Below are 27,906 nucleotides of genomic sequence, written 5' to 3' on the forward strand. Positions count from 1 at the left end.
TTAATAAGTGCTAATTTTGGAACAATAGCTTGATATTTGTTGATTTCTATTGTTTCTGATTCCTGATGCACGATGGGATGAGGATGCATTTTTTTTTCTGGATTTGGAGGATCGCCACTCACTCCAGTTACCAAAGGAGGGGTCCTCATGTTGGAAGACCTCATGTTGTTACCTCCTCACATGGTTTGATAAACGCTGCTTCCAGTCAACATCACTGTTTTACTTTTCATTCCTGATCTTTTTTTCATGATTCTTTCTTTTAGTGGACAGATTTACACGCTGCCTTTTTGATCCCATCACTTTAGGTTGCTTGCGAAGTGGATTTGTTTCAGTGGCTTCAGTAACGTTTGGTTCCTCACCTTCATGATTGTACCTCCACAAAGGCATAGTTGTGTTCAGATTTGAGTCAACCTCAGGATAGGTTAAATTAGATGTATTGTTTCTCTGTTTTAACAGAAGACTTTCTCCTGGACCTGATATATTTCTTTCAGAGCTTAAGGAGTTGTTTTGTTTTGTAGCCTGGCTTTCTTGTGGGGAGCTAGCATGATTGGTGTGTTGTGAATGATTACTGTCAGGATATTTTGAACTTCCTCTTTTTTCTCGTCGAGAGTTGTCTTTTAGTGCTAAGACATTTTCTCTTGGAGAAGGAGGAGGAAGACTATCCTTACAACATAATTTAGTGACTGAAGTATATGCTGTAATTCCTTTGTAAGTTGTTGGGCTGCTTTCTGGGGTTGTACTTTGCTCACCACCATAGCCCCAGTCCCTGCCTTCATGATGGGGTGGATTTCCTCTCATGCCTGCTGGATGGCTTCTGAAGTACACTGAATTTTCCAACTGAGTTGATGGCGCTATATCTTGATTATAATAGTCCCAAGAATTTCTCTCAGAAGGTGGTAGCAATCTATTATGCACTGGCGAATTACTTTCAATATCCCAAGCATTCCCTGAAGAATATGGTATATTCTCTCTGTGGCCATAAGGAGTATTTGAACGATAGGGTACATAATCTGTTTGCCTTGGAGGACCCATACTATAATTTGGAAAATGTTCTTCTCGCCTCCATGTAGTCCTTCTGTCAAATGGTTGGTTTTGGGGATATAATATGGGACGGTCATGTGAGAGATATGGTGAGTTTCCTCTATGTCTTGTGGGATTTTGATCTGGAGGATACCTTTCTTGGGTCCATGCTGTACTTCTGTCATGAGGAGAGTTCTCTCCCGGACTAAATGCATAACCTTCGGGATAGAAGATTGTTCCTTGTTGATCTGGAGGAGAGTTTTGGTTTGCTTCATAAACTGGAAAGCTTGTTCCATAATCCCACGTGTTTCTGTCAGCATAAGGGATGTGACCTCTCTGATCAACTGGATCATTTTCAAGGTAGAAATTACCATCTGATGGCCTCCCACGTTGCCCTAAGTAACCCCTATAGGAGTTTTCTCTGTTCATCCATGTACTACTTCTAGGCTGAAATGAATTTCCTGGTTCATCATATGGGTCATTATCAGGATATAAATACCTTTCCCTGTATGGTGATGTTTGCTGCTGCCTTGATTGTGCTGCTTCAAACACTGGAATGCTGTCTCTGTTGTTCCAGAAGTCATTTCTAGCAGAGGGTGATATTTCTTGTTGAACTGATGGCTCTACTTCTGGATATGGCACATTTTCATGAGGAATAGAGGGTCTTGTTCCAGGATGGGGAGAACTTTCTTCTTGGTCCCAGTTATTGTGTACATTTCTCATCTGGTCTGTTGGATTATTGTCTGGATAAGAAGATTTTATACTTTGATCCAAAAAAATGCCCTTTGGAAATTGTTGGCTTGGAAATGTATAAGTGTCTTCCCTTGGGTAAAGAGAGTTTTCATTTTGTTGTAATGATTTGAAATCAGGATCAGGATATCTGTCTTCTGTTTGTGGAATACTTGTTCTGTAGTCTGGTATATCTCCTCTGTATGGTGGTGAAATTCTTCTCTGCCCAGTTGGGTTAATGGTAGGGAACTCTCTCATACCTCTTTGAGCTGATGGATTCTTGCCAAGATGTTGGAAATAGTCATCATTACCTGATGGGCTATACCTAGGATTTGGGGCTACACCTCTTGTTTGTTCTGGGTACTTACTGTTACTAGGAACTTGTGAACTTCCTCTGTGATTTGAGCGATTTACTGCATTTACAGGGAAATTTCCTCTATAACCTTGAGGATTTATATTAGCATTTGATGGGTTTCCTGTACGAACTGATTGCTTACTTTCAGGAATCACTAGTGGATTATTCCTGGTGTTTGCTTGTCGTGGATGAGCTCCATATCCAGGTGAATTTTCTCTAGGCCCTAATGGACCACCTCCACCTCCAGTTGCTTGTTTAACTTGAGGGAAGCGTGGATGAGGATCTCCATGTGGAGGACCACCTCTATTGCTTGGCAGATTAGGCCCATTGCTATGTAATGTGCTGCCTCCTTGGTTTCGCTGATTTGGAACAGTGGGAGTAGAAATTGAAGGATTTCCACTTTGATTGGGTTTTGGAGCACTGGCTCCATTACTAGCTGGAGAACTTCTACTGTTTGTTGTATTTGTCCCCTGATTTGCTTCTGGTGGACTGGCAGCTGTTGAATTAGGAGTAGAAACTGTTGAGTTAGTTGCAGCGTCTGGTACAGGGCTTTCTGCTTTGGGTTCTTTCTTTACAGGTTCACCTGCGTCTTCATTTTCCATTGCATCTTCTTCTGAATTATATGGAGGTCGGGCTCCAAATCCATAATATCCAAAGTACTGGTTCTGTAATCATAGTGTATACATTGTGGTTACATTTTTCTGACTGATATAATGGTATTTTTCATTTTAATATTTTCAATTACAGTAACAATATCCCCCATCTTTCAACCAGGAACATTAACCTTCCATGTTCACTTTTTGTTCAACAATATTCCACTTAGGGGTGGCTCAAGGTAATCTGCCACCTGAGTCAAGGGCTGAGATGGCGCACCTCCCTCAGTTGTGGTCTGGCATCTCCCCCCTTATATCTTCAAACCCCTTCCCCATGCCTCGAGGAAACAGAAAGTTATGTGAGAGGTGGGCCACGCTAGAGAGAAGAGGCCAGTGCGGGCGGCAGGGCAGCCAATGAGAATCGCTGCTGCCGCCATCTTTTAATAAACAAAGGTAGGCTTGGAGAAGGGGATCAAAGAAGGAAGGGAGGAGATGCCAGACTGCGGCTGTTGTGGGGTGATATGCTGCTCCTGGAAGACTACTGCCAGAGGCCCCCGCCTCAGGTGGCCTAATGGTAGGGCCACCACTGAGTCTCCTCATTCTGTAACAGGTCTCCTACATTTCAGCACCTTTTGTACCATTTGTGCATGTAAGTGTACACTTACAAGTGTAAATATCCAGTAGTATGCCTAAGCACAGTTCTGTAATTACGTGTTAAAATAGCTTAGCTAATAAATGCAAGGGGTGCATTGATGGGGGAGGGGCATGGGTGTGCCATAGGCATGGCTGACATTTTCGTGGGCTACTTAACAAATACTGTAAGTTACATGTGCCATTGCTGCATTTAGGAGCACTCATTTATATTAGACATAGACCTAGTGTAAATGTGTGTGCATACATTTAGGTGCACCACTCCTGGTTTTCTAGGACACTTACACGGGCTAGTGTTTTTATTGAATAGGCTCACTATTTGCATTAGTATGGCACCTGAATGGTTGTATCCAGTTATAAAATTTCCTCCTAAATAACTTATTTATTATGTAACATAGAGGGGCATAATCGAACGTCGCCGGCCAAATAGATCGCCGACGATCTATGTTGGCGGCAGCGCTACAGCCATCTCTTTTTTTCGATAATACGGTTTAGCCCGGCCAAATGCCGTGGAGTTCACCGGGTTTGAGATGGCCGGGTTTGTTTTTCAGCGATAATGGAAAGTTATATCGGCCATCTCAAACCCCGGCCAAATTCAAAGCATTTGGCCATGGGAGGAGCCAGCATTGTTAGTGCACTGGCCCCCCTGACATCCAGGACACCAACCAGCCACCCTAGGGGTCACTGCGGTGGACTTCAGAAAAGCTCCCACCACGTGTATAGCTCTCTTACTTTGGGAGCTGAGCCCCCAAACCCACTACCCACAAATGTACTGCACCCACTAAAATTGCTCCAGGGACCTGCATACAGCCTCTAGGACTTATTGCTGCTGTATAACTTTGGCACACCAGTTCACACCTGAAGACTAATCTCTCTGAAAAAGTCCTTTCTTGAAATAACCACGTTTACTCACAGTTAACTGCAGATCAGAGGTTGTGCCCCACTGGCAAAGAGTCCCCTGGTACTAAGATTAGCAGTAGGTCAGAGCTGGCACAATGGTGTACAATGCCCTCTTTCAGCACCATTCAAGGTAAGAACTACGTTCTCTAACGTGGGTAACACAGGAAAGGGAACTAAAACTGGCTTACAAAAATGGCCACTACCGCATGGACTACAACAGGAAACAAAACAGGGCACACTCTGACTCAGTTAGCAGGGTGGAAAAGCACCATGGGAGTAGAGCCCAGTGCCCTACACCCACCACAATGCATTGGTAATGTGACTCTCTGCAGGGCACCTAACAGAAAAGGTGTCACACTCTCCCCAGAGCCACATCGCAACCAGGGAAAGGCTGTCGGAGGATACAACACATTCTGCTGTCATGGAGGTGGGTACAGCATTTGAGGCTGGCATACAGGCTGGAAAAAAGGTTTTTAGTTTTATTATTTTTAAGTTTGGAAGGGGATTGGTGACCACTGGGGGAGTATGGGGAGGTCATCCCCCACTCCCTCCAGTGGTCATCTGGTCAGTTGGGGCACCTTTTTGAGGCTTGGTCGTGAAAATAAAAGGACCAAATAAAGCCGGCGAAATACTGCTTAACGCCGCTTTTTTTTTTTTCCATTATCGGCGAAAGCCGGCCATCTGGTAGCCACGCCCATGCCCGCCCATATCCCGCCTTCGCTAATCTACTGACACGCCCCCTTGAACTTTCGCCAGCGAAGCGACGGGAAAGCAGCGATGCTGTCAGAAATGCCGCTTTCGATTATACCGATTTCGCCGCTTTTAAGAAATCGTCGGCCATCTCCCGATTTATGTCGGAAGATGGCCAGCGATCACTTTCGATTATAAGCTGGATAGTAACATAGTAGATGACGGCAGAAAAAGACCTGCATTGTCCATCCAGTCTGCCCAACAAGATAAACTCATATGTACCACTTTTTGTGTATACCTTACCTTGATTTGTAATTGTCTTTTTCAGGGCACAGACCGTATAAGTCTGCCCAGCACTATCCCCGCCCCCCAACCACCAGCTCCGCTTCCCACCACCGGCTCTGGCACAGACCGTATAAGTCTGCCCAGCACTATCCCCGCCTCCCAATCACCAGCCCCGCCTCCCACCACCGGCTCTGGCACAGACCGTATAAGTCTGCCCAGCACTATCCCTGTCTCCCACTACCGGCTGTGCCACCCAATCTCGGCTAAGCTCCTGAGGATCCATTACTTCTGAACAGGATTCCTTCTGAATAGATCAAAGTTGTTTTTATAACATGTGCACCCATTCCGATAGGTTGTAGAAGTGACATACAGGTCAGTGTGCCTTAATTTTCACCTGTATTTTAGAAAAGAATTTGCTGACAGCCTGTTATAAAATACAGGGAATGGACATTTTATGTGCTAGGTGCATGCAACGTAAACATCCATTAAACTCCCCTCCAAAAAAAACCCTTAAAAATTATAGATATTAAGAAAGCTGGCACATAACCAGTTATCTTAGTGATCTTAGAAATATAACCAGTTATGTTTCCAATGCTGTCATAGTGACCTGTTAGCCTTGCCGGTTTGGCATTTGGGAGGCCAAAAACCACTGAGGGCTTAAAGGGGCAACCCCTCCAAATCCCTCCAGTGGAGAGTTAGATGTGGTAAAAGATTGCTTTTTATTGCACCTTGATTTACTGCGGTAGTCAGCAACCTGCAGTATGGCAGTTCCACAAATTGCTGACTACCATGGTGAAAGGATAATGCTGCTTGCGAGCCACCCTGCAAGCAGCACTATTCTAGTGGCCCAGAGCATCGGATTGCTAAGCCGTGGTCTGATGCTCCCAGCTGTGACTTTAAGCCCTCACCCCGTAATGCAGTGCTCACTCCCCCCAATGAAGCTCCCATCCCTGATCCACATTCCCACCCCCCAATGCAGTGCTCACTCCCTCCAGTGAAGCCCCCAATCCACATTCCCACATCCCTGATACAGTCCCCACTCCCCTGATGAAGGCCTTCACCCTGATCAGTATTACAACCCCATGGCCCCACCTTCGATGTAGTCCCCAATCTGCAAAAGTCCCCCTCACCCCACCCCTTTGCGGTCGGTGGCCCAACTGTTTGGGGAGGCTAAATGGGGTGTGGTTAGGGGTGGGGTTGGGGCAGGGTTAGGGGTGGGGTCAGGGGCGGAGCTTACATCCATGATTGTCTGACAACACACAGAACAAAAATAAGTAAAAATAAAATAGTCACAATACCTTTTATTAAATTTAGATATTAGATATGTATCAAATGTCAAAGAATAAAGTGGTTGCTACTACTTACTACTACTACTACTTAACATTTCTAAAGCGCTACTAGGGTTACGCAGCGCTGTACAGTTTAACAGAGAAAGACAGTCTCTGCTCAAGGAGCTTACAATCTAAAGGACAAGTGTACAGTCAGTCAAATAGGGCAGTCAAATTGGGGCAGTCTAGATTTCTGAATAGAGGCATAAAAGTTAGGTGCCGAAGGCGACATTGAAGAGATGGGCTTTGAGCAAAGATTTGAAGATGGGCAGGGAGGGGGCTTGGCGAATGGGCTCAGGAAGTTTATTTCAAGCACAGGGTGAGGCGAAGCAGTATATGCTCAAAGCATATACTAACCACAATCGCTCAACTGCAAAACACTATGCACAACTTTGTGCAAAAACTCTCAGAACCTTACTGTACCATAAATATTACAGTGGGCAGACCCTAATACACCAATATACCACCCAAACGGAAAATGCAGACCGTCAACAATATGAAACAAGGGATCATAATGTCACAATTTTCATGAAGAGCCACAAAACACCCTTTTAGGGTAGATAGTGTTCACAATGAGCTCCTTTTCTTAACGACTATATGTAGATCCTTCAAGAGGTAGTGTGTCATGATTTACTACTACTACTACTACTACTATTTAGCATTTCTATAGCGCTACAAGGCGCCCTTTCTGGTATTTTGGTGCCACCTCAGTAAGGCCAACACACAATCTCCCCACTGCAAAACACTATACACAAACATGTGCAAAAACACACTCAAAACCTTACCAAACCATTGTGGATCTCAACTAGTTTTCATACACGTCCGTCGCATGGTAGAAAAGGATCTTGCATAGGTAGCTGTGCCAACAGGAAGGGTAAGTGCCAGTTTCCAAATGTTTGTAAAATTTCAAGTACTTACCAACAGTAAACCACGTACACATCTATGGAGCAATTCAACATCAGATCCTCCAAAATATTCTAAAACTATGTCTGACATTATGACAAACTAAAATTAAATTAAAGTGTTGATGTCATCTCAGTAAGGCCAACACACAATCCCTCACTTGTGCAAAAACACACTCAGAACCTTACTGTACCATAGCAGCACTAACTCCGAGGACTCAGAGCAGCAATGTCATGCATGATAAGTCAGCACTGTAAATATTACACTGGGCAGACCCTAATACACCAATACGCTACCCAATAAGAAAACAGAACAAACAGGACTGCAACAAGATCTTTACATTGATAATACATGCTAGCAGAATAGCATGTGCAAAATACAGTCAACAATATGAAACAAGGGACCACAGATCAGTAATAGAGATATGAAGGCAACAAAACCTGAACTGGAAACCTCATGAAGTCAGACTCTGCATACAGCAATACTATAAATACAGAAACAAACCCAAAAGATCAGAATACACATTTCAAAAAACTAATATAACAAAACAGCAAGGAAGACCTAGAAAGAGTCCCCCATGCCTCTATCCTTCTCCCTATAATCAGAAATTTGCCCCATGTACCTATTTCCCCTCCCCACCCCCCATGACCACACAATTGTCCCTCTGTCTCTGTGACCCTAATCTCCTGCGTGCCCTACTCTGGGGCCAGTATCGCTCCCTCTCAATTCCCACCATCCCTTCATAATCCAGTATTTCTCCCCCTCCATCCTTTTCATCCAGCATTGTTTCCCTTCCCCCCAGTTGTCTCTCTACTCTCACTCTCTATATCTTTCTCTCTCCCCTCCCCTACTCCTCCTGAATTCAGCACCTCTTCCTGTCTCTACCTCTTCCCTACTCTAGGGCTAGTAGCTGTCTCTCTCTCTTCCATTCCATCCAACATCTTTCCCTGTCTCTTCTCCTCCTCTTCCAGTTCAGCCTCTTTGCCTATTCCTTCCCCACTCATCAAAGCAGCACCTTCATATTTTCCTCCTCCAGCCTGTCCTCCTTCCCTACCAGGGACAATCAGAGCAGCACCTTAATCAGCTCTGGGCGGGATCTCTCCCAAAGGTTCAGTCAGTGAGCGCTCTTAAGTTCTGCTTCTTCCCTCCACCCTACTTTTTGTCCTGCTCCTTCCCTCCTCCCCCTTTCAATTTCTCCCTGTATTAGTCTCGCTCCTTTTCTTCTGCCCTTTCCAGTCTCTTCCTCTTAGTTTCACTCTTTCCCTCCCCTCCACTCCCCAGAGAAGCAGTTTGATACTTGCCTTGATGTCTTTCTACTGTGATCTGCAATGATCATAGCAGGTCTGCCTTGGGAAGAGAACTCACTCGACCTTCTTTCTGTGATGACGCGTCCCACCCTCATGGAAGCTGGAAGTTGCGTCAGCTGACGCGTGATGCATCAGAGCAGGACGAAGGCTGAGTCCCCGAGGTAGGCCTGCTATAATTGCTAGAGTGAAGAAGACTATAGTCTGTGGCGCTACAGAGAACAACAGGACGGGAGTCCCGGGGCCAGCTGCAGAAACCCAAAGGTGGTGGTAACAGGTCCTGCGGGCTGCAGCAGCTTCTTCTTTCCATCTTCTTTCCTGTGCTGTGCTGCATGCATGATGCTCCAGTACCCCAGCTATCTTTGGTGAGGCTTGTCGGGTCTGCTATACCGGGCACCTATGCTGGGGTCCTGTCTCTTCCGCCTGTTCTCACCCATCCGCGTGGCCGCTCATTTTTAAAGCCTGAGGCGTTCTCCCTCTGACGCCGGCGATTCACGTAGCCAGCCTTACTCTGCCTGCATCGGAGCCTCTCCCTCAGACGGGTCCCGCCTCCTCTGATGCAACTTCCTGTCTTACGCAAAGGTGGGACGCATCTGAGGGAGAGGCTCCAATGCAGGCAGATTAAGGCTGGCTATGTGAATCGCCGGCGTCGGAGGGAGAACGCCACAGGCCGGAGTGACCATGCGGCTGGATGAGAGCGGGGGGGGGGGGGGGGGGTGCAAGACTCGCGTGGGAGGGGGAGAAGGCAGAGACCGGTCACTGCAGCATTTGGTGCTTAGGCGCCATCTCTTCTAAAGATCTGTTTGGGGGAGCGACCGCTCCCCTTGCGCCCCACCTATCTATGCTTCTGCCTCTTTGGCCAGCAGCCAAGGGAAGTCCACGATTGGGCTGGGGAGGCTTAGCCTCCCCAAGCCTCTTATACAGGGCGCCTATGTCTGTGGCCATACCTGTGTGCCCCTGAGATCCAGTGGTTGCTGGGCAGTCACTCCTACCCTTCTGGCACTGCTTGTCAAAATGGCGCCCCTATTAGTAATCATGTGCTAATGGCGTTATGGGGTCATATTTCCATACAAGGGTGGGGGGTTCCATTGGCAGGGGAACTGCATTGGGTGGGGGCTTGAAGTCATGGACAGGAACATAGGACCATAGCTTTGAGTCCTGCTGCTCCAGGTGTAGCGCCTCCTAGGCTTCAGTGCTGCTCGGTTTCCAATGCGATAGCAGAATTTGCTATCGGTCACAATGGTCGGGGTAGGATGGTTCACCCTGAGACCGAGCACACTTCCACCCAGCGCTACTGCCTCTAAATAATAAATAAAATTTTATTTAAAAAAACAGTGTTGATTTTTCAGAGTGCGGGTAAAGCCTGCTCACAGGAGTAAAGCAAATAACCACAAAGTTTCAGATAAACAAACTTTTTAAAAATTATTTACCCAATCAATCTTAGTGTTTTAAAATTTTTCGCATAAAAGAAATGTGAAATTCAAAGGTTTCAGTCTAATTAAAGTGACAAAATGCAAAATCACACATTCTTAACATTTTTTCTAAGATCAATTAAAATGTTATAATTTAGATTGACTTCTCAGGTACAGTTAAAATACCCTCTTTCTGTGCTTATCATTCTTACTTTCTAGGCCTGCTCAATCTGAGAAATCCACAGAACTAAGAAATTTCTTCCTGCTCAGCAGAGTTTTGACAGATAAGTACCTCAATAATTGTAAAGCGTCTAGCTAGTTTTGCTAAAAAGCAAGTTTTCTTTGTGTTAAAATTGTGTCTTTCTTCTCCCACAGGTTAATTTGAAACCATCAGGAGCCTCCTTCTCCCGGGTAAGTGATATACTTCTTTTTTCAGGAATGTCTAAAGCGTAAACTTAAAATTCTCTTAAACATTCCAAATGGTCCAAAATTAAAACTATGTGTGTACACATTTAAAAGAAAACAATTTTGAAAACAATATTTTACAAATTAACTTATCCTCCTCCCGATCACTTTCAAAGCGTGACTAGCGCCTTTCCACTCTTGTTTCTTCCTGCAACACTGATACTGGAACCGCTGTCTGGGAACAGGAGCTTTGATGCTGCTGTGTCTCTGGGACAGGAGCTTTGGCACCGTTAGTACTATTTGGAACAGGAACTGAAAGTTGCTCTGACTCTGGAGCAGGAGCTGTAGCGCTGCTGAGACTCTGGAACAGGAGCAGTGTTGCCAGGTGGGCGGTTTTACCGCCCAATTGGGCGGTTTTCCGCGACCCGCCACAGGTAATTTTTGCCCGCGGCGGGTTGCGGTTTTTTGGGCTTGTTTTGGGTCTTTTGGGCGGTTTTTTAAGCGTTTTTTTCGGCCGCGGGGGGGGGGGGGGGTTAGTGACATTTTGGGCGGGGTTAGTGACGTTCTGGGCGGGGCCGATGACGGGGGAGGCGGGGCCGATGACAGCGGGGGCGGGGTTGATGATGGCGGGGGCGGGGTTGATGACGCGGGGGTGGGGGTGTCAGGGGCGGGGTTTGACTTTGTGCGGGTTTTGGGCTGGATTTGGGCTCATTTGGGTGGGAAAAAAATTTTCCACCTGGCAACCCTGAACAGGAGCTGTAGCACTGTTGTGACTTTCGGCCTGGAGCTGTAGCACTGCTGAGACTCTGGAACAGGAACTGTAGCACTGGAACCTGCTAGACCTAACCCAAGCCCAGTTCACTTGTCAGTTCCCCCTATTTCCAGTTCTGACTCAGAAATAAAAATGGTTGTGGGCCTGCAGTCACCCTCTCCTGTTTCCAGGTTAACCCTTGCCAAGTCCTTGGGCCTTTTTTCCAAAAGTCTCTCTCTAGAATCACCCACTCTACCCCTTCCCAGACAAATTAATCTCAGGATGAGTAATTCCCCTTCAGCACCCTTCTCCTACCAGCACAAGTTTCCAACCGCCTTTTTATTAATGGCTTCTCTTAAAGATAATCCCTGTGCCACCTAAGCCTTTCTCAGATAAACACTGGAGAGCACCCCTCTTTAGCACCCTTCTCCTACCAGCACAAGTTCCCAACCATTTTTTTTCTTCCCAAGCCAAGCTGTATTCATAGAAAGCAGAACTTGATGACATCATCCGCCTCTCTCAAGCCAATCAAAAACTCTAACACAAAAGTTACAGTTTTTGCTCTAAGCATGGAACTTGGAATTCCTTAGTGACAGCTCCATTTTGAAAATGAAAAATCCCATAGACTTTAATGGAGGAAAACACATTTTTCAAATATTTTAATGACCATATGTGCTACACAGTTCCCGCGCGCTGAACTAATGTAGTACATCTCTCTGTATACCCTGGTGATTTTGAATTTAAAAAATACGTAACTCCCTGCCTATGCCACGTTTTCCTAGGAAAAGTCCATAAAATATTTAATTCATCTTCCTGCTACCTATCTAAAAAAATCCCTAAAATTACCCTTTATCATATATAACCATCCAAATTTCAAAACACGCGCTCAGAGATGTGCAGCCCCAACAAACTGCATTCTCCCCTTAAATCACTCGAAATTTATTTTTCTTTTGGTCAGACCCCATAATACATCTAAATAAGACCCCTAGATATCCTTACCAACCAAAAGAAATTTTGAATAATTTTTTCCTGGGGCCTGTCCAGCGCATGCTTAAAAATATGATTAAAAATTAAAATTCAAATAATATAAGCCCAAGGGGCTTCTTACCTGAGTCCCCTTACCTGAAGACCACCTTTTAAAACCGTCTAGGAATACTGTCGGAGCTCCGTTTAAAAATAGCCGAAAAACCGTGATCTCTCTGGAACTAAAATTGGCAGGCCAAAAATCGAGGCCCAGGCTTCAATTTTGGGCCTTCCCAGATCCTTTATGAGCATGTGTAAAGTTTGTACATACCCAGTAATGCTCCACTTGGCAGGCTAGGCCTAAAGCTGGCCATTTTCCTGCCGGGTGCTGCCTGCCTACCCCTCATTTGTGGCCAGCCAGCATCGTGGCTGGTCACAAATTTTTTCAGCTCCTGCCCAGAACCTCCCTGAAGCCACAAGCCACCAGGGATCAGCACAGACATGACCCAAAATGGGTCAGGAATGCCCTGGACCCCCTAAATGGGTCCCCCAAAAAAGAAAAAAACTGAACTGGGCCCGGACTACCTCCAGACCCCCTAAATCAGTGGTGTGCTGGAGCCGGCTCGCACCGGCTCGCAAGAGCCGCTTGTTAAATTTTGACAGCTCTTGCGAGCCGGTTGTTGTTGGGGGCGAGCCGGCTTCTTTGCGGGAGGTAAGCATGGCAGGAGGGCGCCATCACAGGCCATGCTCACCTCCCCTGCCGCTCCAAAGCATATCCAACCATGTCCTTCACTCCCACCCTCCCCTCCCGCTCCCTCCATCTTTTTTTAATTACCTCCGTCGAAGCGCGCGCCATTTAAAGCCCTGCTGTGTGCTGGCCGTCTCCAGGCTTCCCTTGCTTGCTTCGGATGATGTTCGTGCCTTAGTCCCGCCTTCATTCTGACGTCATTTCCTTTTTTCGCGAAGGCGGGACTAAGGCACGAACATCATCCGAAGGAAGCAGGGGAAGCCTGGAGACGGCCAGCACACAGCAGGGCTTTAAATGGCGCGCGCTTCGACGGAGGTAATTTAAAAAAGATGGAGGGGAGTGGGAGAGTTTCAGGACATGGATGGAGGGGAGAGCAAGAGAAATTCTGGACATGGATTGAGGGGAGGGAAGGGAGAGAGAAGAAATGCTGGACATGGAGGGAAGATAGAGGAAGGAGATTAGATAAGGGAAAAGGAAGTGAGGAGAGAAACTGCACATGGATGGAGAAAATAGGCAGAAGCTGGATCCACTGTACAGTCAAGTATGCAGAGGACCAGAAATGAAGAAGAAAGGAAGAAAGAAAAGAAATAAATGGAAAGGAAGCCCTGGAAATGGAGTCAAGGGAACAGATAGAGAGCAGCAGAATCAGATACTGGACCAGCATGATCAGAGAAACAAAGTCACCAGACAACAAAGGTAGAAAAAAAATAATTTTATTTTCATTATAGTATTTGGAATATGTCCACTTTGAGAATCAGGTGCTGAACGTTAAAAGTTTATATTTATTTACTTATTTATGGCATTTTATCCCATATTAAACATGAATTAGATTGGAACCTGGGATAATTTAATTTTTTTTTCCTAGAGAGAGTAATGTGTTGGCCCCCCCCCCCCCCCGGGGTATAGCCAGCTCTGCAAATTTTTTTGGGGGGGCGCAGAGGTGGGTAGGGGGCACAGTGGTGGATGGGGGGGCACAGAGGTGGATGGGGGGGCGCCGAGGTGGACTGGGGGGGCGCCAAGGTGGACCAGGGAGAGAGCCTGTTGTTAAAAATTTACCAGCACACCACTGCCCTAAATGGACCCCGAGATGCCTCGGACCACCTCTGCTACTCTGAGGAACCAAAAGCAGCTCCCTAAAAAGGTAAAAAAACCTTACATTATATATATATATATTTATTAACCCTTTTACATAGGCATGGTAGAATAACCTGCTTTTGGCTGTAGTTATTTTACCATCATTTTCTGCCCATTTGTGGTGAATTATCACAGTCATGTTGTGGTTTTTAAATAGTAGTGAAGTACTTTACATGCATTTGTATGATTTGCATCTCATTTCTATGTAACCTGCATCAAATTAAATATTGCCACAGTAGTTTAAGAGAATTTGCGTTAAGGTGTAAATAACATGACCTAAATTCCTAATACAGATTGATAACTTCCTCCCTAAATCCTAAATAAGTTTGAAAGCAGGTGTAACTCCCTATGTGGATCTTTTTTGACACAGAACTTTAGTCTTCATCTGAAATGGGGACTAAATATCTATGAACTTGTTGCACCCTTGTCCTGCGCAAAACATGCACAGGCCATGCTCCCTTGCCATTTGGGCCTAATAAATGCATAGCCCAGGCTTTGTAAAATGGAGACTTAGATTTATGCAAGATAAACATTTAAGTTCTGGGTTATGCACATATTAAACCTGAGTAGGGCTTGTAAAATGGTTTAATGGTTTAAACATTTATATTCCGCTTTCATTCAAAGTGGATCACAATAACAATACACATCATAATACAATCACAAGCAACCCACAAAGATATATAACAACAATTATATAACCCACCCCTATCAACCTCCCCACCCAATCAAGGGGCCCTCCCATCTATGAAGCAAAGATGCACGTCTGTCACAAGGTTATCACTCATCCTGCCCCACTCCATTAGGTGGTCAATTAATATCGAGAAAGAAGGTAGCCTTTTAGAGGTTTCTCAAACAATGCTATATTTGACATTGGTCTCAGAAAGAGTGGCAGCTGATTCCATATCACGGGTCCCGCAAGAAAAAAAGAACAAACACTTTGAGTCTTCTCAAAACATACATAAAGCCAAATTAGGTACGGATAACCATCTTGCCCCTTTAGACCTCAAAGACCACGCAGGTGTATTAATTTGTAGAGCATCTGCCTAGTAAGCAGCAGAAGCATGCCAGAATATACTAGAGTATACTTTCAAAGCATATGGATATCTCAAAATGCCCAAATGGATAGCCATGTGATTGAAATGTCTAAATCCTGATTTTGCAAAGGCAGAAAAGTGGTGTCCCACACTGCAATACATCCAAATAGTAAGGTGGCATGTTGTGGGTGTGTTTTGTGTGGGACTAGAAAGGACTGTAAAATCTGGATGCCCGACAACAATTACCGAATGGGAAGAAATGCCCAAGCCTAAAAAGAAGGACAACTTAAATTGGAGGCTGGGCTTGGAGGAATCTTGCCCCCCCCCCGTCTCCCCCTATCAGTGGCCCTGCTCAATTGTAGGATAAGTACATAAGTATTGCCATACTGGGACAGATCAAAGGTCCATCAAGCCCAGCATCCTGTTTCCAACAGTGGCCATTCCAGGTCACAAATGCCTGGCAAGATCCGAGAAAAGCTCAATACATTTTATGCTGCTTATTCCAGAAATAAGCAGTGGATTTTCCTAGCTCAATTTAATAATGTTCTATGGACTTTTCCTTTAGGAAGCTGTCCAGACCCTTTTTAAACTCCGCTAAGCTAAATGCCTTTACCACATTCTCTGGCAACGAATTCCAGAGTTTAATTACACGTTGAGTGAAGAAACATTTTCTCTGATTCTTATTAAATTTACTACTTTGTAGCTTCATCGCATGCCCCCTAGTCCTAGTATTTTTGGAGTAAACAAATGATTCATATCTACCTGTTCCAATCCACTCATTATTTTATAGACCTCTATCATATCTCCCCTCAGCCGTCTTTTCTCCAAGCTGAAGAGTCCTAGATGCTTCAGCCTTTCCTCATAAGGAAGTCATCCCATCCCCTTTATCATTTTTGTCGCCCATCTCTATACCTTTTCTAATTCCACTATATTTTGAGATGCCGGCGACCAGAATTGATCACAATATTCGAGGTGTGGTTGCACCATGGACCGATACAAAGGCATTATAATGTCCTCACTTTTGTTTTCCATTCCTTTCCTAATAATACCTAACATTCGATTTGCTTTCTTAGCTGCTGCAGCACACTAAGCAAAGCATTTCATTGTATCATCAACAACGATGCCGAGATCTCTTTCTTGGTTGGTGACTCCTAACGTGGAACCTTGCATTACGTAGCTATAGTTCGGGTTCCTCTTTCCCACATGCATCACTTTGCACTTGCTCACATTAAAAGTCATCTACCATTTAGATGCCCAGTCTCGTAAGGTCCTCTTGTAATTTTTCACAATCCTATCATGATTTAACAACTTTGAATAACTTTGTGTCATCAGCAAATTTAATAGTCTCTACCATTTTGCCAGGCACCAATGTCAGGCTCACTGGTCTATAATTTCCCGGATCTCCTCTTGCCTTTTTCAAAAAGAGCTTTCCCCCATTCTGTGTCTATGGGAAATACATCTTCATTGAATAAACCATTAAGGAAGCCCAACAGAATGAGCGCACAGTATAACAAAACAATTGTCTTATTTGTACCTGTTTTGGGGAGGGGTCTTTATAAAGGCATCAATGTTAGCGCACGCTAATGATTAGCATGCGCTAAATGCTTCAGGCGCCCATATATTCCTCTAAATGAATATCAGGATTTCTGGATGATTATCTTTCTATGTACTATTTGTTTGAATAACTTCCCTAGTTGGGTCAAAGTTATTATTTAATTTTTTTGGATATACCTAGAACCAATACAGATTTATGGAGAAGTATTCTAAAATAGGTAACTAAAAGCTATGAACAGGATTAGAGTTACTGTTTTAAAGTCTCATTTTTTGGTCAGAAATTTGCATTAATTATTTACTATGAGCATGGTGTGTGATTAAAGTGTGACACATATATTCTTATATTTAGTACTAGAAATGAGAAAAATGTATGGATAAAAAAAATCTTACTCCATGGAATGGGTTAAGCAGAAATCCTCCTGGGTTGTATATCTGTGTTAAGAAAAAGTGAAAAACATTTATAATGATTGCATATAGATCTATTGCTCTACCAGGTACTAAGAATAATTGGTACTAAATTTCACTTATTCAAATATTTTTGTATTCGCATTTATGTCTTACCTGTTCAACTCTATGCTGCAAATGAGTTACAGTGTGATACAACTAAAGGTACACAAGAATTAAAACCACTAGACCTGATTTTCAGCTGCCGTCATTCAATGGCACTTGATTCACATTTTCAGCAGCACCAGCTGAATATTCATAAGTTAGACTTCTTTTTTTGCTGGCCTAACTTATGCACAGAAGTTATATGTAGAGAGGTTGGATTTCACCCCTCTACAGCTGGGGCTCATCCCTAACTCTGCCTTCCAGTCTACACATGCATTTTTGAGTAGAAGCCATAAATGTTTTTAAATATGAGGGCCAATAAATCATAAAGTCATGAAAGAGAAGAGAAAAAAAGATATAAAAATGATACATGTGTCAACCAGAACAAGAAAATAAATGTTTATAAGATAATAATAATAAAATGGTTATTAAGTGATATTGCACATGATACCAACAGTTACAATGAGATAATTACCCTTGCTGGCTTACTCCCTAAATTAACCCCCCTGTTTACTAAGCCACACGGCAATGCCGACACAGCCCATTCAAAGTGAATGGGCTGGGTCGGCATTAGCACACCATCACCCACTAGCACGGCTTAGTAAACAGTGGGGTAAGGTAATGACTAATTTCCAACAGGGGACTTCTGTCAAAGATGGGAAAAGGAGCATATTTAAGTCTGTTTTATAAACACTCATTCCCTCTTCATTAATTCAGTGGACCTCAGTGGTATCACTCAAAGGTTCAACACTTTATTAGCTTTAAGCTTTACACACCCACCTTGTCATAGGTTCAATATCTCTATAGTTGATAATAACTCTATTGTCATACATACAAACATACTTTAATATTTTATAACGTTTCAAACATTAAATATGATGGCTAAATACTTATCTTGTCACATATTTTCCCACCTATTTGTAGGTTCAATGTGGCTTACATAGTACTGGAGAGGTCTTTTCGGGTTCCGGTGTGAACAAATACAGTGTGTTGCCTAATATGTTTTGCCTAAAAGGCTGTATCAAGGAAATCCCCTTAACTTGCCAACCATGTCATCCTGGCTGATGCACCTCCACCCTTCAAAGGTCATGGTCGACAAGTTAAGGAATTCCTTGATATAGCCTATTAGGCGAAACATGTCGGATGCAGTCCACTGACTGACAGAGAGAATGACATTGAATCTTCATGATAAGATGAGTATTTATCCATCACATTAAATGTTTGAAACTTTATAATAAAATGTATGTGTGAAGCTTAAAGGTAATGAAGAGTTGAATCTTTGAGCGACATCACTGAGGTCTGTCGAATTAACAAAGAGGGAAGGAGTATTTTTATGTTAGCAAGATTATTTTATAAATGTAACATAGGTGTCTATTTGCCTTTATAAAATTAACAACCTAGAGGAAGCCTCAATAGTGCACAAATCTTCTTACACAAATTTTCACCTATTTGTAGGCATAAATGCATATGTGTATTCTATGCACATATATTATGGTTTATGGTTTATTAGGCACTTCATATCCTGCCTTTCAAAAACAAAATCAAATCAGTTGACAATAAAAATAAGCCACACAGAGTAAGGAAATAAACTATAAAATATGGGTAGAAAAGGGTCAAGAGAGAGAGAGAGGGACAGAAAGTGAAGTAACCAGGAGCTTTCACCACTGCCTGCTGCCACTGCAATATCATATGAACACACTGCCAAAGGCCTGACTGAAAAGATGTGTCTTCACTAAGGCCTTAAATAACATAGTAACTATAGTAACATAGTAGATGACGGCAGAAAAAGACCTGCACGGTCCATCCAATCTGCCCAACAAGACAAACTCATATGTGCTAATTTTTGTGTATATCTTACCTTGATTTATAACTGTCATTTTCAGGGCACAGACCATACAAGTCTGCCCAGCACTATCCCCGCCTCCCAACCACCAGCCTGGGATGACTGTTCTGTTCTGAGAGAGCCAGGGCACAAGTTCTATAATGCCAGGGCAAGGTAGAAGAATACCGCATGATGGGTGAATTCAAGATGGGAACAGTGAACAGGAGGAATAGAGAGATGATGTTTGGAAGAGGAACAAAAAGATTGAGAGGGGATATATTGGCAAAATTAGAGAAGATAATAAGGTGGAGATCCTTAATGAAGAACCTCGAAACAAAATGTTAAGACCTAGTGTTGAATCTGATATGGAATAGGGAGTCAATGATGTTCCATCAAAACTATGCCCATGTATAAAGTAGACACTATCTTTCAGGGCACCTACGTTTATATTTTAAAAGAACCCGAACAGAGATCCAAGATGGTGTTGTTGTGAATTGCTACACCGGACACCCTTAGATTCGCTCCGGAATTCGAGCTGGGGAGGATGCCAGAACCCCATTGAGAAATGGAGATGAGGAGAAGAAAAGTAAGGGGGCTTCCCTCAAACCCTGCTGGGACTCACCTTTCACAACAGTCGACACTGGAACGATTCAGAGTGACGACCGCACCTGTTTTGACCTCTTCCCCTGCTATCGGTGCTGACCTGGTCGAGTCAGCCAGCAGTGTAGACGGGGTTTCTCTGAGCCCCTTTGAACATGCGGCTCCCCCACAGCCAGGAGGAGGAGGCATGGTATTGGAGCCTGCCGTTCGGCTCTCAGAAGAAGAGGAGCTGACTGAGGAGGGGGGGGAGGGGAACCTGACTATGCCTGGTACAGAGGTGGAGAGAGGTCTGGTAGGACAACAATTTTCTAATTTTTCTACTATGATAGTTAATAATTTGAACCACATCCTCAAAACACCCCCTCCTGACTTTACATTGGGCTTAACAAGTAAACCAGCTGTAGTGACAATGGAGTCACTCTGGGATCTAACATTCAACTTGCATTCTTCTTTGCAAACTCTGATTTCAAAAAATACATTGGAAATTAAAGTTTTGTCTGAGGCAATCCTGACCCAGGAACGAATAAACACCCAACAGTACTATGAAGTTAAACAGATTGGGGAAAAGCTTTGTAAATTGGAAAATTTAAGTCAAGTCTCAATTAAGGAAAAGAACTTTGCCTTATGTAGGATAGAATATCTAGAAAACCAATCAAGGAAACTTAATTTGAGACTAACTAATTTTCCAAGATCTCCGTTGATATCACCTATGGATTTGGTTAAAAGATATATGGTTGAGGTCCTAGGGATGTCAAGTGAATCACTGCCTCCTATAGTTTGTGTATATTATCTTCAGAATGTAAAATCTGGAAATGGAATAGATTTACCTCAAATGGGAGATGGTATGAACTTAACATCCTTTTTGGAATCGTCAATAGCAGTTATTACTCAAAGAAATACTGCTGAAGTGACTTTTGCCCTGGAGATGGATAGAGATGCCGTTATGATACTATTCTTCAGACATTTGGACTCACTGTTCTTTGGTGCTAAGATAAGAATTTACCCAGATCTATTTAGGGAGACACAGAAGAGGCACAAGGCCTTTTTGGCATTGCGTCAATGGACTTTAGCTTTAGGGGCTAATTTTGTTCTTAATTTTCCATGTATATGTCGACTATTATATCAATCAAAAAATTTGGTCCTGAGGAACTGAGTTCGATTCCCGGCACAGGCAGCTCCTTGTGACTCTGGGCAAGTCCCGCCACATTGAGCCTGCCATGAGTGGGAAAGCGCGGGGTAAAAATGTAACAAAAAAAAATTATATGACTTTATTTTATTTTCCTTTCTTGGATCTGGTAGGGTTGTTTTCCTATGTTGTGGTTGATGAGATTTAGATTATTTCACCGTATGTAAAGGGAATTGAACTGAATGAAATATTACAAATTTCCAGTTATTCATCCCTGTTTAAGTTGTATAAGTAATAAAAACTTAATAAAAAAAAAAGAACCCATGAAGAAAATGCTCTATAAAATTATCACCATAATGGACAATGCCTACTCCTTGGAGCTTACAGTCTAGTTAAAATAAACAGGCAAGACAGGACACACAATATAAAAAAGGTTTTGCATTAGGACAGCAAAGGCATGACCAAAAATGTGTAATGTAGGTGATTGTAGGTGGGGATTAAATTGCAGATGTTGGGCCTGTGAATATTTAAAGGTGAATTTAGGTTATATAGATTGTTAGTAATCAGGCTATTCTTAATTACTGTTAATATCTACTCCAGTACTGTATGACTAAGTTGAGAAGTGCATGAGCAGTGAGATCTACAAAGCACTTCTTATTGAGATTTCTGTTAGTAAAAAGTGTTTTACCTGCATAAAGTTTCTATCTGAAAGTTGCCTAGCTTGTGTAGTGAATGCATTCCTATGGTGAGATTAGGCTGGGGTGGAAGATGATGAATTTTCAAAGCTATTGCATGTATCTTTGGTTTGGTTTGCAAAAATACTGCAGAACAAAGCAGGTGCACATCTCTGTGGATACGGGATGGTGTCATGAATGTATGTTAAACAATTGGATTATTTCCCCGATTACATCAGGAGCAGCCCGACTTCCAACAGGACACTATATGTTGATGGGGTCATTAACTTCTGCTGACCAGCTGGATGAGTATGAACAGTCTGACTCTCAAAGGACATTACAGCCTGGAGCCAAGCATTAAGGATAAGTGAAGGATATTTTCTATATAATGCAATATCCATTCTTGTATGTAGAGCAGCACGGCTGCGGATTATAGGCTATAGGCGGCTAGGGGTGGTTGTGGCTCTTTGGGATTAGTGTGAATATGGGAATATTCTAAGTTAACACACGTTGAATCGTGGGTAGCTTTTCCGGGTGCATTCCTGGTTTTTGATTTTGTAGCTTTATTGTCTCACTTTATTTATTAGAACAATCTGGGAAGGAAAGAGAGAGTTTTTTAGATCATTTGTTTTTCTCACGTATACGTGCGTTTTTTGCGTTTGGTCTTTTTTTCTCCTTTTTTCCTCTCACTGGGACCTATGATAGTACTTTACTCCTGACTTTAATAGTGGTTTATGAAATACTTTTAGTATTCTCCCTATTAGGAGCTTTGAGGTTCCTTGTTGATTAATTGAGAATTAAGGATTTCGTTGGTTGAATCCTCTAATAACAAAGAGAGATATCTACAAAACGTATATTTCAAACTCATTTTGATGTTGAATTGATATTGTATTAGTTTGAATATCCCTGGTGAAGTATAGAGTACCTTTTCCTTAAGCAATTTTCAAAGTATGGGCTTATTTTCAGTTTTTAGGCTAAAGTAAAGATGATGTGTAAAAAGCACCTACAGACTTACTTTGCAGCTATATGGGTAGTTTGAAAATTACCCCTTTAAGATTTCAGTGGTAAAAGGGACTTCACAATAACGAAAAATATACATGGAGTTGCAAACTATAACCATCACTGATATACTCAAAAAATGTTTGCACCAAATAAAGAAGACTATTCAACAGTGGTTTCCCAGGATATCACTAATAAACAACCCCACTGCTTGAAAAACTACATTGGCTACTAATCAAGGCAAGACTACTTTTCAAAGTGAACACCCTAATCTTCAACATAATGTTTGGAATGGCACCTGAATACATGCTGGACATGATTGTACTATCCCCAAGAAATGCAAGCCCAGAAACCAGAAGCTACTTACTTATAGAAACACTACTTACTGCAGAATTTAGCTACCTGGGTTCCAAATGGTAGAACTCGATACCAAAGACCATAGGAAGCATCACAAATCTCCTCCAATTCAGAAAAGAAATCAAAACCTATCTCTTGAAAAAATTATACAATGAACTTCAAACGCTATCATCGCCTTTTCCTCTACAAGTCTACCTCTTTAAAAACGATATGAATAAATACCCCCCCCCCAAATTATACAGCTAATGAAAAAAGATGCCATTGCCTTTCCTCTCCAAATCTATCTCTTTCACAAACTCTATGACTAACTGCATGAGATGCCCTCTCTACATTGCAAAGAACTATTGTAACTTCACCAAAATGTAAATTGTAAGCCACTTTGAACCAAAACTTATTTTTGGATAATAGTGGGATACAAGAATGCATAAACAAATAAATAAATAAATAAATAAAAACTAAATGAATGAAAGCTCAAGGCTTAAAGTTCCTAATGGTGTAGTCCATCAGAGAGAACTTTCACCTAATTATAAGGAGCACCAAGACTATCATCGGTTTGTTAGTATATGGGGGGAAAATGACTGTTTTCAAAAAATCCCTCACATTATCCAATTAAGGAAAACACTGTGTATGTCTCCAAAATTGAAACAGTTCCACTACAAAGAGTACCAAAGAGTCTGTGCAAATCTTGTAACGAATGAAAAAAAATGTATCTTCAATCCATAATCTCATATGAAGAATTTCTGTTGTGTCCTTATCCTGTTTTGTGCATGGCATTCATCTTTACAGTCGTTTCCTGCCGGTCCTGCTAGACACTGCTTGTGAAGAGAAAACATTGCTGAATTCATAGGACAAATATCATCAGTCATGCAAAAGCTTAGACTCTCAGTGTCTAAGAACCCCAACAAAGGTGTCTTGTTTCGCCTACTGCTGCTTCAGGGGTGATCCTCTTACTGAGAACTTTCAATCTCTCATTCTTCTATGGCCTAAGATGGCCACAGTTTTTATTGAAATGCTGATATTGAAAATAACCAATCAGAGAAGAACTTCAAATTTAAAGGGAAAACCCTTAGTTCTCTCAGAAAATTTAATTCCATAAATAACCGGTTAGCACAAAACTCAAAAGTGGCTATTTTGGGGGCATTCTGGGACAGAGTCAGAACTTGGCTGGTTAAGTGCTGATATCCAGAACTTACCATGCAAAGTGGAGGAATGATCAGTCCCTACGTACGTCAGCAAGAAAGAAACCAAGGAGTAGGGTAAATTGGCTATTCCAAAAGACCGAGGGAGACAATAGTTCAAAAAGGTGATCTTTATTGGAACAACAAAAGTCTTTAAGTGAAATGATGATTACCGCCGGTTTTTGCTGCGCGCCAGAAAATAAAAATTATTTTCCAGCACGCGTAGCAGACACATGTCAAAAATGAAATTACTGCAAGGGCCATGAGGTAGCCAGGCGGTAGCTCAAAATTCTATATACCGTGCAAAAATCTAGGCACCACTTATAGAATACACTTAGGTAGAATTCATTTCTGCATGGATTTTTCAGGCACGCTATAGAATACAGCCCTAAGCACTTAACCTGTTAATGTTGAATAACAGCTTAACCGGTTAACTTGCTGCAGGTGCTGGGAGGAAGACTTGCAGCAACCTATTTCTGGCAAGCTGTGGGAATTGCTTTGGAAGTCCCTTTTCAGGTGCTCTAACTCTTCTACCACCACGCAGTCTATGTATTTCTTTCTGCATAGATCCCTCTGGACGCCGTATAAGTTGCATGTTATTAATCCCTCTAGTCCAGCTGTCTGTTGGTCTTGCCACTCCCAAACGGGTACTTTCAGGCATCTTATATTTGAATGTGTGTGCCTTCACAAGTACTGGTCAGAAGTCTGGTCCCAGCTGGTAGCCATTTTTCCCCTTCCTGGCTCCATCTCTTATCAATTTGTGATTCTTCGGGAACAGTCCTTTGGGGGGTCAGTTAACTCCTAGTGAGGGGGCTCTTGTTAGTGCCATGGTCTCTTTGGCATTGAAGGTGATCTTCTCTCACTGGAAGTCCTTACATCAGGCCACTTATCAGGAATGGTGGAACTCATTGCTCCAAATGTACAAATTCAAATTACATCTGGCGAAGAAATCTTCTCGCTTCGCTTCCTATAGGGAAAAATGGCTGCCACTGGTGTCCTATTTTGCTTCAGTACAGAGGTAAGCACTGAGGTTGATGTATTTTGTGGCCTATGCATGCTCCATGTCGGGATTTGTATCCTCCAGCACCCCCCCTCCTTTTTGTTTTTCCTCCACCTCCTCTTTCTTCCCCCTTTTTCTTAATGTGTTTCTAGTTGTGGATAGTTGTTTCTTGAATGTGAGCTCCAGTTTTGCCATGTTTGTAACTGTTGCTTCTTGAACTGTGGTGAGCTCTTGCTTCTATTGTATTATGTTGAAATCCAATAAAAGATATTAAACTGAACTTGCTGCCGTCAAAAGTGAAACTGAATATTCAATGCCAGTCGCTGAATATGGGCTGGCATTGAATATTGGATCTGAGCGTTGGCATTGGGCAGTCACCACGTAGCCTGATGCCAGCTGAATATCGGGGGAGGGGGGGAGGGGTAAGTTTATTGAATAGCACCTAAGTGCAGTTGCATGCATATCTGCAAATTGGTGACAATTAATGCCACTTAAGGGTCATTATTGGCAGTTAAATTCGATTAGTGCCCACTTAAACAATTAAGTTAGGTGCTATTCTATAATGTACATATACAAATTACAAAATTTGTGCACCGTTTATAGAATTATTGGGGGTTAGTGAATACAAGGAAGCACTGTGCATAATATGAGTTACATGACATTATTTTGTGATAAGAAAAAACATGCATCGTAAAGTTGTCTTACTGTTTACGGCTTCATAAAAATACACTTGTTTAGTGTGACTTCAACTAACACTCAAAAATGACCATTATTTTAACTAAGGCAAAACTACTTTTTACAGTATTTTATAATAACAAAAAGAATGAACAAAAACTGACCTGTGGGATCTGCCAATGCTGCTGATAAGGGTTTAGCACATTACCAAAGGGGGAAAATGTCTGGAAAGTAAAATGAAAATAAAATAAAATGTTTGCATCTTTCTAATAAACAAAGGGAAACAGATGCAAATAAAAGAATGTGAGTGTCCTGGTCAAATGATTTTGTTGTTTGTGCTTTTATAATTATCACTATTATCATGTTTATAGTGCTTCAAGTAGTGTTTAAATGCACATGTATTATTTATTTAAAAAATTTATATCCCACCTTAACCAAAGTGGGTCACAATTACACATATATAATTAGTGTACACATAAAATCCGTAACAGTTTTAATTCAATCATATCTCACAACAACTGTTGTAGACAGTCTCTCTTTCTTAAAGATTGAAATCTACTAAAAGTAGATGGACAAGAAACACAGGCAAAACGTGTGTGTGTGTGTGTGTGTGTGTGTGTGTGTGTGGGGGGGGGGGTGATCTTTGAGTTATAGCAGTGGGATCGATGAGAAAAAGCAACTGTGTGAATGATTTATATTAGGAACCCATGATTAGTGAGATAAATCTTACATTAATGATTAAGCCAGCTAAATTTTGTTTGTTTTACCAGGTAGTGCAGATAATTGGGATGCTTCACAGACTGAAATGCAGAACAATCTTGTTCTACATTTCCCATGAATTGTTCAATGTTTCTGATGGCTCATTTTGACAATGTAATAAAAAAGAATTGTAGAAATGAAGAGAGGAGAAAGACCAACCCAGTACCAATGCTCCTCAAAATTTCATGATACATTTAGGAGTGCCGATGCATTTTTGGAGAAATTCTATCATTGGTAACTTAAAAATAGGCACTCAGAGGGTGCCTGGTAGGAGTCTATTCTGTAATAGAACATAAGCACCTATTCCCTTTAATACACTCTGGGTCTCATTTTTGAAACAGAAAAACATCCATAAGATGGCATAAAGTGGAAGATGATCATTTTTTTTGGAAAACCATCCAAATCATGATTTTCGAAACTTATATTTGGGACATTTTTCTCTGCAGTTCATCTAAATCACAAGGGGGCATGTTGGAGGATTGTTTTGTGCGGGACTAGGGCAGGCTTATGATTTGGATATTTTTTTGTGATAATGGGACATGAACAAAATGTCCAGGCCAAAAATGGGACATTTTTGTCTAGACCTGTTTCAGTACCGACTAATTAGTAAAAAGGCATCCAAACTGACCAGATGACCATTGGAGGGATGAAGGCATGACCTCCCCTTAATCCCCCAGTGGCCACTGACCCCCTCCCACTCCCCTAAGAGGTTAAAGTGTCTATACAAGTCTCTATGATAGCAGCAGATATAATGGGCATTCCTCTTACAGCAAGCAGGTCCCTGGAGTAGCCTAGTGGTTGGTGCAGTGCACTGTAGAGAAGGGGACCAAGGCTCATATCTCACTGTACTTACATATAGGTGATACCTGCAGTCTTAAGTACTGCAAACTTTGAAAAAAGCACGTATGTGGTTTGCATTGCATAGGTGCCTTTAAATTTCAGCTAAACTATATTTATGAGACTAATGATTTATTGCAACATACAGGTAACTCATCTGATTCTCTGAAGATGCCACACAAGTGAAATCAACAACTGTGTCCTGAGTCTTTCACACATCTTTATGAACTGACCATTTTAATGGCTGACAGCTTACTTGTGGCTTTTGGGTTGCTGTTGGTGGTTGAACAAGTTGTGGCTGTTTTACAGGCTGATAGTAGGTAGGTTGTTTCAGTGTTGGCTGTTGAATTGTTTTCGATGGCTGAAGCTGGTGTTGAGTTGGTTGTGTTGCTAGATCAGGTCTGTTTGGCTGTTGGCTCTTTTGAGTTTGTTTAAGTTGCAGCTTGGGTTGAATCTCAGTTGGCAGTTTCCATAACTGTATTTGCTGCTGAGGAAATAAGGATCGTTGCTGTTGTTGCTGGAACAGTGTTGCATACTGTGGATTATATCCGTATATAGAATTCAATTGAGG

The 27,906-nt window shown here is 42.4% G+C and overlaps 1 protein-coding gene across 1 annotated transcript; it reads right to left on the reverse strand.

The window, feature by feature from the left end:
* On the reverse strand, window positions 1-27,906 carry ENAM (enamelin). Its single transcript, XM_030192504.1, is given in 9 exon segments — window positions 1-93; window positions 96-174; window positions 176-2,763; window positions 9,299-9,312; window positions 9,640-9,673; window positions 15,819-15,824; window positions 17,150-17,191; window positions 25,904-25,963; window positions 27,592-27,906. Coding segments are annotated over 3 exon segments (2,703 nt in total). The 5' UTR covers window positions 2,707-2,763; window positions 9,299-9,312; window positions 9,640-9,673; window positions 15,819-15,824; window positions 17,150-17,191; window positions 25,904-25,963; window positions 27,592-27,906.

Source organism: Microcaecilia unicolor, chromosome 2 (assembly GCF_901765095.1).
Source record: "Microcaecilia unicolor chromosome 2, aMicUni1.1, whole genome shotgun sequence".
Taxonomy (NCBI): Eukaryota; Metazoa; Chordata; class Amphibia; order Gymnophiona; family Siphonopidae; genus Microcaecilia; species Microcaecilia unicolor.